A 17,807-nucleotide genomic window follows, 5' to 3' on the forward strand; every position below is an offset into this window, starting at 1 on the left:
TCTTTTTATACCTCACATAGGGACAGCACGACAGTGCAATCTGCCGCTGTCCCTCCTTAGTAGTATCAGAATGCTCAACTGTGAGTAAACTGGTCAGTTTTGTTTGTTGATAACAGCATACACTGATAAACACAGAATCCTATTAATGGTACTGGATTCTGAACACGAAGAGGAATAGTATATAACCATTTAACAATACGCGATATGAAGCTACACTGCTTGGGAGCAAATCCCAGCTTCTCCACTTATTACTTGGAGTAAGTTGCTTGACCTGTGTTCGCTCACCTGTGAAATGAAAACAATGTCACGGGTTTCAGAGTTGCGACAGGATTTGAAAGCCCTTGGAACCCAGCCTGGCATAAATATTAACAATCCGGCTCCCAAAGAAATTCTGTGAAATGTTAGTTCTGCCACTGCTTTAACGGAAGCGCAGGGAAGAAAACACCTATTTGCCCACCACCTGCCAGCCCCACACAATTTCCTATGGGATCAGCACAGCTCTCGACAGCGAGTACTAACGAACCGCCCCGACGCGAAATTTGAGATGAAAAAGCCCGCCAGAGACCTGAGCTGCGAGGGGCGGAGCCAGAACGCCACCCCCCCACCCCCAACAGTGCCCCGAAGTTCCGCGCCTTCCAGCACCGACAAAGCACAGCTTCTATTTTTGACAAATCTGAGCCAAATCGGATAAATTCTGAGTCTTCTGAAATACACTGGTAACACTACTTAGAAGCCTTCCCGCCTCCCTGCCTTCAGGACTCTGAGAAAGCTGCCGTCCGCACCAGCTAGTTTCTCCCCCCTCCCCCCCCGCAATACCCGCGAGACTCTGGACGGGGCGGGGCCACCGGGACAGCCCGAGGCCAGATGGGACCTGAAGTGGGGTGGGGTTGGCGAAACGCGAGGCCCTTGGCTGCAGTATGGGGCTGCCCGTGGGGTGCCAGACGCCGAGCTCAGCAAATGCCGCTTTCTCCTTTAGTCTTCAGGTCCCAGCTCTTGCATCCCTGGAGTTACCATTGTCGTGACGCTCTTTCCTAGCCCTCTGTCACTTTGATTGTTCGATGGGAGGGAAAATTAGAACCTCTAAGTTAGGCATCTCGTAGGCACCTGGCAATGAAATCGGCAGTGGAGGTGGGGTCCTTTGCTCGCGCCGAAATTCAAAGGCATAAATATTTCCGGCCTGGGTGTAGATCGCGGAGCGAGTGTCTTAGCCACTATGTTGCAATTCGCTTAGTAGCGCCCAAGGCCAGGCAAGGGTGAACCCAGTCTCTGTTCTTGTGACCAGGAGTAGCTTCTGGGGAGCCTCAAGCCCGGAGGGCCTGGCGCAGTGGTGAGGCAGGTGGGTGAGCGGGGCCGGTTGGGCCTAGTCAGGCATTCCTGGCTGGAGAGGAAGATAGGGTTTTGTGTGTGTGTGTGTGTGTGTGTGTGTGTGTGTGCGTGGAAGGAGGGATTAGCAAGACTGGACCTCAAACTAAAATTAGTCCTAAAGGGTTCCTGGAAGAATGTCTACTTTCTCTCCAGCCTTGGAGTGGTGCAAACAATTGTTGATAGAAAGGCCTGGTGGGGCTAGGGAACAGGCTGAGTGAAAACAGAATCTTGAGAATATATGGGATTCATCTATTTAAGTAAATGTTGACGGACTCCCCGCGCCCTCGAGTCAGGCACTATTAGGGCATACAGCGGTGGAACAGGCGAAGATTTTACAGAAACTTTCATTATGATAGTTTGGGTAGACAAATACAAAAATACTGTTTAGCGTCATCTTTTTAATTTCTTAAATGTTTATTTTTGAGAGAAACAGAGTGCGAGTTGGGGAGGGGCAGAGCGAGAGGGAGACAGAATCCAAGCAGGCTCCAGGCTCTGAGCTGTCAGCACAGAGCCCCAGAGCCCACGAACCTGAGATCAAGAGGCTTCACCGACTGAGCTACCCAGGCACCCCAGTTTAGCGTCATCTTTAAGTACAGTGAAGGAAAAAGCAGAGGGGATTGGTACAGGTGCGTTTTTATATAGAGAAGTCAGGACCTCAGTATGGTGACATTTAAGCAAAGTCGTGAGTGTAGTAAAGGAGAGTGAGTCATGTCTGTATGGGGGAGAAGGACATTGGGGGCAGAGGGAGTGGGCTATGAAATAATCGGTAGTTTCTGTTAAGAGTATGATAAAGATGGAAGGGAAGGCTGGAAAATTAAGTCGTTGACTTCCAGGTTGAATTAATGGTTTAATTAACTTCTAATTAAGTTGGGAAAAGTGTCCTTACTTCAGAGGAAGTAGCTCAGCAAGTGGCTCTTTTATTTCTATTAAGCCATTAAGTCGTTTTTATGTTTTAGTCTTTCTACATACGTCATGATTCCAGATTTCTGTTCCACTTATTGTATTTCTGTTTTGTACAGAACTGCTTTGTGGCCTGTTTGATTCCTAGCAGTTTACCTGTCCAAGTCAGTAGTGAAGATGCATGTTAAGTCAATCATTCTTGAGGGATTTAAGTCCTATGCTCAGAGGACTGAAGTCAATGGTTTTGACCCCCTCTTCAATGCTATCACCGGTTTAAATGGTAGTGGGAAATCCAACATATTGGACTCCATCTGCTTTTTGCTGGGCATCTCCAACCTGTCTCAGGTAAACTTTCTGATATATGTGAATTATAAGTTTGGGGAACCTCAAGAGAATCCTCATTGAACTTGGACACTATTGCCAGTTTTCTCTTCATTTGCATTTTGAAGTTTATGTGAATTATCTTTTTTTTTTTTTCATTCCTATTGGGTTTTTACTGAAGTTAACCTACCATTCTTTGTTTAAAATTAGAATAAAGCTTGAGTTTTCTATAATCCAGGACACTTTTTTTTGTTTGTTTGTTTTTTGAATGAAGTATAGTTGTCATAATCTAGGGCACTTTTAAAAGCCTTGACTGCATTCACTATAGGAGGGGGGTCAGTAAAGTTTTTTGTAAGAATCAAATAACTTGTCTTATAATGTCAAACAACTTAGGAGTACTTTACTACTTTACCAAATTCTGAAATAACCATACAGAATTATTCAATATGTTTTTATATGGAGTTTAAATACAGTGCATATACTTCACTGCAGTCCTTTAGAGGTAGATGTTATTACTCACTCTACTTTTTTTTCTACTCTATCTATAGATGAGAAAATAGAAATTTAGTGTTGCCTAAGGTTCATCCCCTTAAGATGTTTGGAGCAGCCCTCAAACTCAGGCATTTGGGAGTCTTATCCCAGAAGCCGTATTCCTACCCACTCACTCTGCGTTATAATGCCTTTTCAGGATCTAATGGGATTGGATGAATAGTGAAATTCTTAGATGCTGTCTTCCTAAATCTTTCAAATGAACTTCAGCTACGAAACGAATAGAAAACAATCCAGTGCAGGGTTGGAACAGTTTTGTGGGGAAAGGCACTCATTTTATGTGGTTTCCCATTTTCCTTGCTTTCCTTGCCTGGCTGGCTACTTAGTGGATACTGCATGGGTGGTTTTCCAACAGTAAGAAACCCATTTTTAGTGCCATTTTATGCAATATGGGGTTTTGTAATTGACAAACTTTTCTTTTGTTTTAGGTTCGGGCTTCTAATTTACAAGATTTAGTTTACAAAAATGGGCAGGCTGGTATTACCAAAGCCTCCGTGTCAATCACATTTGATAATTCTGACAAAAAGCAAAGTCCTTTAGGATTTGAGGTTCATGATGAAATTACAGTAACGAGGCAGGTGAGTGACTACTAAATATTTGGATATCTAAGAACTTTTGTCTGACACGTTTTTTGGCAATGAGACTGCTGGAGAGAGAAAGTTTATGAGCAAAATTGATCAAAAACTGACTAGGTTTCTTAAGAATATCTTCCTTATGTTAAAAATTTGATCGTGCAAATTCCACCATTTACCAAGAGGATTGAAAGGGATCTAAAAAGCCATCAATCAGGATAAGCACTAATAACTATGCTTTAAATCTTGAACTATACTTGAATTTTCTCTGTACTGGAGTACCTCTAATAGTTGGGATCTTGCCATCTTCTGAGGTAACCTATTGTTACTGGATGAGTCTAATTAGAAAGTTATTCCTATAAAATGAGCTGAAGTACTGTCATCAAATTTTACACATTAAATCCGATTCTTTGAGAGCATCAAAAAGCAAATCTAATGTATTCCATGTTTTAATATTTAGGTGTTTAAATATTTAATATTTAAGCTAAATCTCTCTAGGTATTTCAATTGATAATTGTTTCTATTTCCTTAACTTGTCTGATCACACTGAATACAAATTTGCTCTAGGTTCTTTATGCCTTTTTTAAATTATTTTTAATGCATGGTCCATCAAATTGCATGTCCCAGAATTGGTCTCCTTAGGACAGGATTAAGCAGAGTTGTCACTTCTTTCATTTTACATACTCTTCTATTTTCCCCAGTATGTCTTTGGAGAGGTTCATAATATGTTATGAGTTCATATCCACCTCACTTAAACTCTGATTTTTTAAATGTGTGTTGTTAGCTGTGTTACTGCCATTTCTGTATGTAAGCAGGTTTTTGAAACCAAAGCAGGGACGATACATTGTCCCTTTTTCTTACTATAGTCCTACAGTGTTTTTACTTTGTCAGTTTTATGTTTAAAAATTCTGTTAAGTCCTTTTGACTCTCCATCTTAGTATTATGTAATTTATTGATTCCCTTTTCTATTTTAAAAATTTTTTTTTTTTTTTTCAACGTTTATTTATTTTTGGGACAGAGAGAGACAGAGCATGAACGGGGGAGGGGCAGAGAGAGAGGGAGACACAGAATCGGAAACAGGCTCCAGGCTCCGAGCCATCAGCCCAGAGCCTGACGCGGGGCTCGAACTCACGGACCGCGAGATCGTGACCTGGCTGAAGTCGGACGCTTAACCGACTGCGCCACCCAGGCGCCCCTCCCTTTTCTATTTTAATAAAAACCTCTAGTTAAAAAAAAAAACTAAGACATTGACTAGTTTGAGACAAAATCCTGTTCTTTGTCATTAAGCATCCATCAAATACTCACCTTTTAGGAATTTTTAATAAGTCTCCTACTAATCTACCTAAAATTCCTGTCCTCATATAATCCATATGCCTATATTTTCACCAAATTTTTGTTAGAAAGACTTTGTTAAAATACTTATGTGTATACTAGGTTTATTGTTCCAAATATAGTAGTATGTGATCTATCAGCTTAATGCTTCTGTCAAGAAAAGAACTGAATTAACACTCATTCAGTATTTTATTAAGTGTTTGGTATGTGCTGGGCAATCTTGAAGGCCCTGGGAAATACAGATAGAAGAAGGACCTCAAAATAGGATGGGTGAGATGATTATGCCCAATAAGTGACAATGTAAGTGCTATAGCAGAGTGTGAACACGCTGATGTCTGGTATAAGTTGTTCTTTGAAGCTCCATAATTACTCTTTTTCTTTCAAGTATTCACAAGTCATGTCTTTATTGACCCATTTTAGAATCTTGTCAAGGATCAAACTATCACACTGCTATCAAACTCCTTGTCTTTAGTTTTTAGTATATGACTTCTGTTTTTTGGAAATTAAAAAGTGGAGGAAGGAGGGGTTAACCTCTGAGGATGGGAAAATTCTAAAGAATGATTAGGTATAGAATATGTTTTATACATACTAGGAAACATAAAGTCAAAAGTGACGTTAGAGATTTAGTCCAACGCATGAGAGATTAGGAGGCTTGTGTGTGGAATGTCCTTGGATTAGAAACCAATTGACCTGACTCTGTATTCTTTTTGACCATGTCACACTTCCTCCATTATTTATTCAGGATTGGTTTTATTTATCATTAGTAGGACAGAACAGACAAGTGAAATATATTTGGAAATGTATCATCTTCAAGTTTTATATATTCATTTATATCTTTTAAAATATTTCCCTTTTAGGTGGTTATTGGTGGTAGAAATAAATATTTAATCAATGGAGTAAATGCAAACAATACCAGAGTACAAGATCTCTTCTGTTCTGTTGGCCTTAATGTTAACAACCCTCACTTTCTCATCATGCAGGTATTTTGTTTGTGGCCTTTATATACGCTTTGATATTGTTTATTTTTTTGATACTGTAATACGGGAATTGCTTCTTTTTGGGTTTTTTGTTTTTTATATACCATTACAGTGGTGTTTGGGCACCTGTTAAGAGGTTGATTAGTTAATATGTACTGATGTGTTCTAACATACACATTTGAAGTTTGAAGAATGTCTAGAAATAATTTTCCTTGACTTACAAGAATACACTATAAAATTTTTAAAAAAGATATTGTCATAATATATTCCTTTTAAAGGAATTCCTTTGAGTGTCGGACTCAAGCATTTTGTTATTTCAAATATGTATTAAATTTTAAGAAATGTTTTTACTTAGGGGCACCTGGGTGGCTCAGTTGGTTAAGTGTTGGACTTCGCTCAAGTCCTGATCTCACGGGTTCATGAGTTCATGCCCCACATCGGGCTCTGTGCTGACAGCTCAGAGCCTGGAGCCTGCTTCAGATTCTGTGTCTCCTTCTCTTTTTGCCCCTCCCCCACTCATGCTCGGTCTCTGTCTCAAAATTAAACACTAAAAAAAAAAAAATTAAAAAAAATTTTCTTACATGGAGACTTATTCAAATAAAAATTAAGTGCTAATATTATCTTGTCCTTTCTTGCCTCATCCAGCTGTCCTCTTAGAAAGTTACAGCAAGGTCAATGGCAGGATCCTGATGGGACCAAAATAACGTTATTTTCAGTATATCACAGCCTCAAGGCTGAAAATTTACTTTAAATGAATCGAAATCATAAGTAATATGATGGTCTGAGAATTGGGTAGTGGAATTTTGTTTTGGTTTTTTTTTTTGGTACTGATAATCTGGCATTGAAATAAAACATGTAACTATTCTATTTGAGGCCCAGAATTTCTGTTTCTAGAAATTATCTTGGAGTGCAGCAAGTAAAAAAAAAAAAATCAAAAGATGTCCAACAATTATGCTAAATTGTATATACTTATGTATTTATATACTTATTGGAGACTTCTGTATCATTAATATTGTTTCAGAAATATGATCTGAGTTGACTTTGTGTTATTTAAAAACTATATTACTGGTAAGTGAAAGTGTGAATAGCAGAATTCTAGAAGAAACATCTTTTCATGTAGGTAAGAGAAAGAATTCCCAAAAGGTTGGTATATTAGGATATAACAACTTCAGTGCAGGTAAATGTGTATGCCTTTAGTTGACTCTAATTTGTTATCATTACAGTAACTGCCATTTTATTTTTCAGGGCCGAATTACAAAAGTATTGAACATGAAACCTCCAGAGGTAAAGATACTATTTGTAGACAATAAAAGTAATAATTGTAGATACTGTTTTAATCTTCTAAGTCAATTTTTAAACATAATTTCTTCTATTCTTAAAATTCTTAGGAACATTATTAAGAATAATTAGTAAAGAAAGTTTTTTGGTTTTTTTATTATTTGGCACTCTGGCCCCCTACCTTTTTAAAGCTATATGACATTACCTTTCTGAGCTTTAGTTTCCTCATCCGTAAATTAGAGTCAAGAGTCCTTACCTCAGGTATTTTCTGAGGATTAAATGAGAATGTATAAGAAAAGGCATGGGCAGAACATTGTTGAGCGGATTTTTTTTAACATTTTTTTTTAATGAAGGTATAAGTGACCTATTAGTTTCAGGTGTGCAATATAGTGATTAATATATGTAGACATCGCAGAATGATCCTTATAAGTTTAGTTAACATCCATTACCACATAGTTTCAATTTTCTTTTTCTTATAACTTTTAAGGTTTCCTTCTTAGCTCTTAGCAACTTTCAAATATAGTATTATTAACTGTATTTTTACAGTTTTATTAACTGTAGTCACCATCCTATACATTATATCCCCAGAATGTTTGTAACGGGAAGGTTGTACCTTTGATCACCTGTACCCATTTTGTCCACCCTTTAACCCTTATTTCTGACAACCCCTAATATGTTCTTCAGGATCTCATTTTTTTTCTTTTTAGATTCTACATACAAATAAGATTATACAGTATTTCTCTATCTCTGCCTGACTTATTTCACTTAGCATAAAACCCTCCAGTTCCATCCACGTTGTCACAAATGGCAAGATTGCATTTGTTTTAGGGGCGCCTGGGTGGCTCAGTTGGTTAAGCGTCCAACTTCGGCTCAGGTCATGATCTCACGGTCTGTGAGTTCGAGCCCCGCGTCGGGCTCTGTGCTGACAGCTTAGAGCCTGGAGCCTGCTTCGGATTCTGTGTCTCCCTCTCTCTCTGCCCCTCCCCCACTCGCGCTCTGTCTCTCTCTGTCTCAAAAATAAATAAACATTAAAAAATTTAAGATTGCATTTGTTTTAAATAGCTGAATAATAGTCCATTGTGTATATATACCACATTTTCTTTATCTGTTCATCACCAACACTTAGGTTGTTTCCATGTCTTGGTATTATAATGCTGCAGTGAACATGGGGATGCAGGTATCTTTTCAAGTTAGTGTCTTTGTTTTCTTTGGCTAAATACCCAGAAATATAATTGCTATATCATATGGTAGTTCTATTTTTAATCTTTTAAGGAATCTTCATAGTTTTCCATAATGGCTGCACCAATTTACATTCTTATCAACAGTATAGAAAAGGTTTCCCTTTTCTCCACATTATCACCTGCACTTGTTATTTCTTGTCTTTGTGATAATAGCTATTCTAACAGAGGTAGTTATCTCATGGTTTTAATTTGCATTTCCCTGATGTAATGATGTTGAATACCTTTCATATACCTTTCATCTCTCTATCTTTTGTTGAAAAAATGTTCACATCCTCTGCCCAGGTTTTAATTAGATTGTTTTTTTCCTATTGTGTTGTATATGCAAGTTCTTTATGTATTTTGATATTAACCCCTTAGCAGATTCATGATTTACAACTACTTTTTCCTCTTCCCTAGGTTGCCTTTTCATTTTGTTTATGGTTTCCTTTGCTATGCAGAAGGTTTTCAGTCAGAAGGTAGTTCAGTCAGATAGAGTCCCACTTGTTAATTTTTGCTTTCATTGCCTTTGCTTTTGGTGTCAAATCCAAAAAATTTTTCACTATGACCAGTGTCAAGGAGCTTAACTTCTGTGTTTTCTTCTAAGAGTTGTATTGCCCAGTATTAAAAGAAATTTTGACTGTATCAAGCAGCCTTTCTCAACCAGTGTTCCATATCAGACTTAAACCCTACAGAAAAAGATTTGAGTGAAATTAATTCATTGCATTCAGTGGATTGCTTAGGGTATTAAGACTTAAAGTTTTTTTTCTTGGAGCCCCCTTGAAAAGAGTTGGTGTAAGGGAATGAATGTTTTCAACAAGAACAAAGGCTCTTTAGTTACTATTTTTTATTGAGAACTAAGGGGAAAACTGATAATTGGTAATAGCAGTCTGATTTTAACGTAGGTCATGCATATTTTCTTTAGATAACGTCTTAAGGGAAACTTCTAATTTGAAACCTGCCAAATACATAGAAATGAGAATAGTTTTGAGAGAAATAATCCTTTTGAGATAAGGATTGATGGTGTGTAGAAGCTTCTGAAAAAGGAGTGCTGGTAAAATTGTTTTACTTAGGAAATTATAATTGATAAGTACTTGCCTTTTTTAGAGTGCTTTTTACATGAATTATTTTGTGTAATTCTCAACAGTGTTGTGAGATATTATCCATACGCTATGGATGAAGAAACCGCAGCACAGAGAAGATTAAGTTATTTGCCCAAGTTCTTAAAGCACATGCCACAGTTGGGATGCACATGTTATGTCATGCTTCATCCTGTTGGCACAAAATGGCTGAAGTCTCTTGGAACAATTTTAAGTAGAAGCTTCTAAAATGAAAACTGAATGTTGGTAGCCTTTATTTTTTTTTTAACTTATGTTTGAAGGAAAAGAGGAGGAATTATTGGCTTCAATTTTATTTTTTTATTTAAAAATTTTTATTTTTAAGTAATCTAAATACCCAACATGGGGCTCAAACTCAACAACCCCAAAATCAAGAGTTGCACGCTCTACTTGCTGAACCAGCCGGATGCCCCTGGCTTCAGTTTTAAAAGAGATTTACTCTGCCTCAGTGTTGCATGAAGTTCAATTTTAGAATTGGAGTAAAGGCCAGAAATGTTTCTTGAATGTTAGGGCTGTGGGCAATACGTGCGTTTTTATGTACTTAATGTCTCTGGTCCATTTGGGCCTTTATTTTGGTAAGCATGCTTAGTGAGGTTAAGACCTTAAATGATATACTTAATGTAAACTCCAATGAGATTTATCTTGTATTCTTGAAACGTTAATATAATTGTCTTTCCAGATTTTATCCATGATAGAAGAAGCAGCTGGAACCAGGATGTATGAATACAAAAAAATAGCTGCCCAGAAAACTATAGAAAAAAAAGAGGCTAAGCTGAAAGAAATTAAGACGGTAATTAAATTTATATAAAATGTTTGTAAAGAGAGTAATTTTGCATTTAGAGTTTCCCTGCTGTAAAGAGGAAATTTCGCCTCCCCCAGTTTTCCTTAAACTTCCATGCTACTTTTCCTTTCAGATTTTTTAATGGTACTTTACATACTGACAATTTTGATTTTCCTTTATTTTCCAGATACTTGAAGAAGAGATTACTCCAACCATTCAAAAATTAAAAGAGGTATACACTGTGTATGTGAGGACAGCCATCTAGAATGTCTCTCAAAATTGGTGACAATTTTTCATTGTATTCAAGATCATACACATAGAGATGAAATGTACACCACTTCTCAGGAATTTTTCTATGGGATAAGATAAGGAGTTAGAGTTGGTACTTGTTAATCAGACTTCTGCTTATAGAGGACATGTACTTCATTCATACCTATTAATCATAGTGATTTTGGAGATTGCTCTTCATAATCTCAGAAAATGATCTCCCAGATGGAGAGGTAGAATTGAGCAGAACATTTCTTGAGGACATGACACTCCTAGTAATCCTGTTGGTAGAGTGAATAATTTCTAGGATAATAGGGGCTACCACTGCAATTATTGCTGTCAAGACCATTGATAAGTGAAAGGTACTAAAACAAATGTCCAGGTCATTTCTATCATCTTTGTAGCTTGTGACATAATATTTCAGTGAAAAAATGCATTTATAGCACATTGGTTTTAAACTTTCACATTTAGGATTTCATTAAATGCTCATTAAAATTTGATACTTCTCAGAGTTGTATTCTGAATCCATAAAGTAATGTGGATGTTATTGGCAAATCTGAACAGGTGTGGTTAGGGATTTTAATTACTCTGTCCACCCTAGGGGGTCCTTATCAGAATCAAGTTTAATAATGTGTGAGCAAATGTTTGTAAATAGTTACATGATTGAATGTTGGGTAGGCATCTTGGTAAATACTATTTCAAAATACATGTAATAATGTATCATTGGTGGTTGTGTAGTTTGTAGACTACTTACTACCCCCCAGTCTGTGAATCTTGTGTCCACATTTCTTTGTTAATCCCAACTGCCTGATTATATATTAAAAGAAACCACACAGGATTCACTGGAGATGGTATAATGGTATCTGAAAAGCTAGAGATCTAATGTTAAAATTTCTATAATCCATGATCACTAATCTAAGACAAAGTCTATTATGTGATGGGAAATTTTATACATGTTGCTGTAGTTTGAGTCTTTCTAAGTTTGTTGAAAATTTTGAAGTTTGAGTTATACTTTATTGGTGATTTCTCCTCCAGGAAAGATCTTCCTACTTGGAGTACCAAAAAGTAATGAGGGAAATAGAACATTTGAGTCGTTTATATATTGCTTATCAGTTTTTGCTGGCTGAAGATACAAAAGAACGCTCAGCTGAGGAGTTAAAAGAAATGCAAGATAAAGTTGTAAAGCTTCAAGAAAAATTGTCTGAGAATGATAAAAAAATAAAAGCACTTAGCCATGAAATAGAAGAGTTGGAAAGAAGAAAAGATAAGGTCAGACATAATATGTAAGAACAGATAATATACTGTGGAAAAAAAATTGTAATAAGTGAGGTCCACTGGCATTGTCTTCTGTATTGATCATCTTAACATGTGATAATAACATAGCTTATAAAAAGTAAATCTTACAGAAGTTATACAAGAACATGATGACATGAACAAATTACAAGTATGCTGATTGGATTGGCTGCATTTGATTATAGGAAATTGGAGGTATACTCCGATCTTTAGAAGATGCTCTTGCAGAAGCTCAGCGAGTTAATACTAAATCTCAAAGTGCCTTTGATCTCAAGAAGAAAAATCTGGCAAGTGAAGAGAACAAACGCAAAGAGCTGGAAAAAAATATGGTTGAGGTAAGTAAATAAGAAGCTTGATTTAATTTCTCTCGGTTACACTTATCCATTTTATTAATATTTATTGAGTGTATGCTACGGACAGTATAGTTGTTTGGGCTGAGGATATAGCAGTGGACAAAATGACAAATATGGACAAAATGCCTTTTGGGTATTCATTCCAATGAGGAGAATGATGATAAATGAAATCTACAGTGTGTTATATAGTGATAACAGATTTGGAGAAAAAGCAGGGTAGAGTTTTAGGAATATAAGGGAGGTGGGTAAGGTGTGGGTTTTTAAATTGGGTAACCACTGACGGTCTCATTGAGAAGGTGCTATTTCATTAATAAGACCTGAAGGAAGTCAGAGAACCATGTAAATAAATTGGTTGTGGGAGAAGATGTACGAGGCAGAAGAGCAATTGCCCCAGGTGCCAAAGATATTGGAAATATAAGGAGATTGATCAGTGTGGCTCTTCAGCACTAAGTAGTAGGAATGCAGAAAGGTAAAAGGTGTAGGATCACATGTGATTTTATAAGACACGTGAAGGACTTTGACCTTTATTCTGAGTGACATGGGAAGCCACTGGAGTTGGCTGAGCAGAGGAACAACATTTTTTATATTTTAATAGTACTTTTCTTGATGTTTAGAGAATAACCTAAAGGGAAGAAGCAGGGAGGAAATCCAGGTAGTAGGTACCAGTCTAGAGGATAGCCCTTGGATAAATGCAGTATAAGTGGGTGTATTGAGAGAAGTTTTGGGATTTTATGAGTATTGTAAAGGTAGGTCCAACGAATTAGACCTGGCAGATTGGTGGTTGAGTTGGTTGTTAAAAGGACTGAAGGATACTACAGATTTCTGTCCTTGACAATTGGAAATATCGTTAGCTTAGTAGAGAATAGGAGGAAGTACAGTGTGAACATAATAGGCTTGAGGTGCCTGTTAGACGTCTAAGTAGATCTGTTGATTAGGTAGTTGAATATAGGAATATTGAAGCCAGTCTAGAAATAGAAATCAGAATAACAGATGTTGGCATGCCCCTGGGCTAGTGCAGACTTCTTTTATATACACTCCTTTCTTAGCTAATCCCATCCAGGCCTGTAGCCCTATAATATTTATATGTTGATGCCTTTCAGATCTATAATTAGCCTTGACTCCTTCCCTGAATTCTAGATTTTTTTGTCCAGCTATTTAATTGACATTGTTACATAGATGACTAACAAAATGTCTAAAACTTATTTGTCCAGTTATTTAATTGATATTTTTACATAGATGACTAACAAAAAGTCTAAAACTTTACATGTCCAAAATAAAACTCTACCTACCCAAGCCTCCTTGAGTTATTGAATTTTTCCCTATGTCAGAAAATGGCGCCACTATTAACTTAATTGTTCAGTCCAGAAATCCTAGAGTCTTCTTGCATTCCCCCCTTTTTCTCAAACTCTGTATCTAATCCATCAGCAAATTCTCTTGACTTTAAAAGTACTTCCTGAATATAGCCACTTTTCATGTCTATCGCTGCTTTACTGCAGGCCATCATGTCTTAGGAGGGATGCTGTAATGATGTCCCTGTTAGTTGCCGTGCTTTTTGCTCTTGCCATTCTACAATCTGTTCTTTACAAAAGCTAAAATATAAACTGGATCACATCACTCTTGTTCTTAAAATTCATTAATGGTTTCAAAGTCACATGTATAATTAAATTTAGTCTTCACCATGGCCTATGAGACCCTAGCTCCTTTCCACTTGCTCACGGTGGTCCAACACCAAATAGTTCCTCAAACACCCAAGCATATTTCGCAGAGCTTGCCTAGTGTGGGTCCCTGTAGTATTAGCATGATCGATCACTCCTTTTATTTCATTTAGGTTTCTGCTCAAAATGTCATCACAAAATGGCCTTCCTTCATTGTTCTTAAAATAGTTCCCATCAGTTTCTATCCCTTTACATTGCTTTATTTTTTTACTATGCTTCTCTAGAATATAGGGTCCCTGAGGAATCTGTGTCTTTAATGTCTAGAACAATGACTGATACATGGTGAACCTCTAATAAATATTTAATGAATCATGAATTAAACTTGTGAGCCAAAATTTCTGGTCACTCTCATGTAAATAATATAGCTGGATTTTTTTTTTTTCTGGTGTTGTTATCTTAGTGTTCATGGTGTTCGTGTATATAACTTAAGAGGGGTTAATTATTAATAATGCTGTTTCCACTAGTATTTAATATTTAAATTTTATGGTCTTTAATAGTTTATAAATATATTTTCATGTACATGCTCTTCATCCTACAATCTCTGCTTTGAAGCTTGGAGTAGGATAGTTATTAGTTCAATTTTAGAGCTTTAGAAAGTGATTTTTAGTTGCTTCAAATCGTTTGTTTATGCTGTTTTAGCTAATTTCTAGATTAGACCGTAACACACGGAATGAAAGTATTTCCAGTAGTATTTGGAATACTAAGGACACATTTATCCTAAAAACAGGGTGAATTTTAAAATGAGGATTAAGTATTTAAAGTTGGGATGGTTAAATTATTTTCCTTTTAACCATGCCCACTTCAAATTGCTATGAAATTTGATGGCATAAGGGTATGGGTAGATAAGAAAAAATGGATGTATTTCCTAAAATATAATACTCTTCAATATTAAAATCTTCCTGAAGGATTCTAAAACTTTAGCAGCAAAGGAAAAAGAGGTTAAGAAGATAACAGATGGGCTGAATGCTCTTCAGGAAGCAAGTAATAAAGATGCTGAAGCTTTGGCTGCGGCACAGCAGCACTTCAACGCTGTTTCCGCTGGACTGTCTAGTAATGAAGATGGAGCAGAAGCAACTCTTGCTGGTCAAATGATGGCCTGTAAAAACGACATAAGTAAAGCTCAGACAGAAGCCAAACAGGTAAATACAGACATTCAGCGCTGTGTGATTGCATTTTTTTAGAAGCTCCACATTATGGTGATCTGATTATTTTCAGCGTTTTATAACCATTGCCAATGTCAAGGAATTTGTTACTCTGCTACTCAGTAGCGCTCAATACAGTGAAATTCAAATATGCTAACTGCTAAATATTGATAATAGTTTAAGATGCTATAAAATATTAAATACCCTTATAGGTTAGTTGAAATTATAAATGCAATAAATGCTTTATTCTATTTTGTAGTATTGTATGGAATATTTGAGGTTAATTTTTTTTTTTTGTGCTCTTTTTACTTTTTTATTGACAAAGTCGAAGTCTTAAGCTTTAACAGGAAAACAAACATCCTTTCCATTTCTGTGGTCACCACACTTAGTTCTTACCTTTCATCCTTGGAAGTATCTCTCCCTCCCACTTACCCCCTTCTTGTCTTTGGTTTCCCTATACGGATTTCATAACCTTTGAAGCTTGTCAGTAAAGACTTTCAAATTTGTTTAGATAGTTGTGCATCTTTTAAAGTCCTATGAATGCAACAGTTTTGATTGCAGAAAAAAAAATAAATATATATACACAGTCTTTATTTTTTTAACAGAGGGCTCATCTTTACAAATATACATGTTCCTGTGTGTGTTTGTATTAATCATATTCAGCATTTTCTGTTAAATGTTTGCAACTTTTCCACTCAACGCTGAAGGTCACAAAAAAATTGTAAGAAATCAATAACAGAAAAACTTTTAAATCCTCTCAGTTTTTCTGTTAACTTATTATATGTTGGGAAAAAGCCACCATTACTCAGTTTTAGGGGGAGGAGACATCCAGCCAGATCTCAAAGTACTAGTTCATGCTTTTAAGGAACGGTACTCATTTATATAAACTAGCATTCGCATATCAGACTCCAAGCATTGAAATTTCTCTTGTCAGCTTAAGTTCACTTTCCTGTATAATTTTCTTACTGCTCAATACAGTCTCTCCACTGTTAATTGAACAACACTCACAAATAGTATACAAGTACAAATATGCATACCTAAGTGGAAAGGAAGGGAACTAGTTAGTGTTCTGATTAGTAGCTTTCTGATGTGTTTTTAATTTAATCAGCTAATGACAATTACTCTTTCATATAATTTTTGGACTCATTAATGTCATCCTTTGTAAGTGTTAAAAATATGGAGTAAATAACTTAATGATTTATGTTAAGCATATATTTTATACTCTGAGTAGTTTTATGAGCAGAAAGTATTGGGAAATGATTGATTTCTTTAAGATATTAATGCAAGTGACCAAACAGTTACATTTTCCAAGCTGACGTTTCTTAAACTAATCTGCATCTGTGGCCATTTAATCACTAGCACTATCTGCCTCACATAGTCTATTAAATTTTCAATAACAGGCTCAGATGAAGTTGAAACATGCCCAACAAGAATTAAAGACTAAACAAGCTGAAGTTAAGAAGATGGATAGTGGCTATAGGAAGGATCAAGAAGCTTTAGAAGCTGTGAAGAAACTTAAAGAAAAACTTGAAGCTGAAATGAAAAAGCTAAATTATGAAGGTTTGCATTGAAACACATGATATTAAATCATTAGGAGGTAGTGATTGTTGATAAAAACTAAATAAAGGAAATAGCAAGTAGGAGTTTGTTTTTTTTTACCGTATTAATGGGTGTTAGTATGAGACATACTCGTAAATACAACTGATCCCTGAACAACACGTTTGAACTTGCATGGGCCCACTTACTTGAGGCTTTTTTTTTTTTTTTTTTTTTGATAAATACAGTTGAGTACTGTAAGTGTATTTTCCTTATGATTTTCTTAACATTTTCTTTCTCTAGCTTACTTAATTGTAAGAATACAATATACAGTACATATACAATGTGTGTGTAATGTTTATGCTACCAGTAAGGCTTCTTGTCAGCATTTGGCTATTAGTAGTTAAGTTTGGGGATCAGAAGTTAAACACAGATTTAGGGGCATCTGGTTGACTCAACTGGTAGAGCATGCAACTCTTGGTTTCAGAGTTGTGAGTTCAAGCTCCACAGTGAGTGTAGAGCCTACTTAAAAAAAAAAAAGTGAAACATGAATTTGGAACTGTGTAGGGAGGAGGTGTCTGTCAGTGCCCCTGATCTCCTGCAGAACAACCCAGTTGTTCAAGGGTCAACTAAGTATAAAACAGGTCTTTGATTTTTTTTTTTTTTTTTTTTTTTTTTTGCAGTGCTATATTAGTGTCAGGTATAAAACCTAGTGATTCAACAGTTCTGTTCATTACTCAGTGCTCATCATAAGTGTACTCTTAATCCCTATCACTTATTTCATTTCACCCATCCTCCCACCCACCTCCTCATCAGTTTGTTAACTATAGTTAAGAGTCTGTTTTTTGGTTTGTCTCTTTTTTTATTGTTTCTTGAATTCTACATGTGAGTAAAATCATATCGTAATTGTCTTTTTCTGACTGATTTATTTAATTTAGGATTGTAATCTCTAGATCCATCCAACATTGCAAATGATACGATTTCATTCTTTGTGGCTGCGTAATATTCCATTGTATATGTATAGCACATCTTTATCCATTCATCTATTGATAGACATGTGGGCTGCTTCCATAATTTGGCTATTGCAAATA

At 36.3% G+C, this 17,807-nt stretch overlaps 1 protein-coding gene across 2 annotated transcripts in view; it reads left to right on the forward strand.

Moving 5' to 3' along the window:
- The first annotated feature begins 1,139 nt into the window (after positions 1-1,139).
- SMC2 (structural maintenance of chromosomes 2) overlaps positions 1,140-17,807 on the forward strand; it is a 68,799-nt gene continuing 52,131 nt past the window's right edge. For both annotated transcript variants that reach the window (XM_086683620.1, XM_025914984.2), the window contains exons 1-11: positions 1,140-1,336; positions 2,385-2,610; positions 3,564-3,713; positions 5,897-6,019; positions 7,262-7,300; positions 10,309-10,419; positions 10,598-10,642; positions 11,713-11,946; positions 12,156-12,305; positions 14,944-15,177; positions 16,581-16,740. In XM_086683620.1, the coding sequence (XP_086539746.1) occupies positions 2,443-2,610; positions 3,564-3,713; positions 5,897-6,019; positions 7,262-7,300; positions 10,309-10,419; positions 10,598-10,642; positions 11,713-11,946; positions 12,156-12,305; positions 14,944-15,177; positions 16,581-16,740 (1,414 nt within the window). In that variant the 5' untranslated portion in view covers positions 1,140-1,336; positions 2,385-2,442. The remainder of the gene's footprint in view (positions 1,337-2,384; positions 2,611-3,563; positions 3,714-5,896; positions 6,020-7,261; positions 7,301-10,308; positions 10,420-10,597; positions 10,643-11,712; positions 11,947-12,155; positions 12,306-14,943; positions 15,178-16,580; positions 16,741-17,807) is intronic.

Source organism: Puma concolor, chromosome D4 (assembly GCF_028749965.1).
Source record: "Puma concolor isolate L17-30 chromosome D4, mPumCon1.1.hap2, whole genome shotgun sequence".
Taxonomy (NCBI): domain Eukaryota; kingdom Metazoa; phylum Chordata; class Mammalia; order Carnivora; family Felidae; genus Puma; species Puma concolor.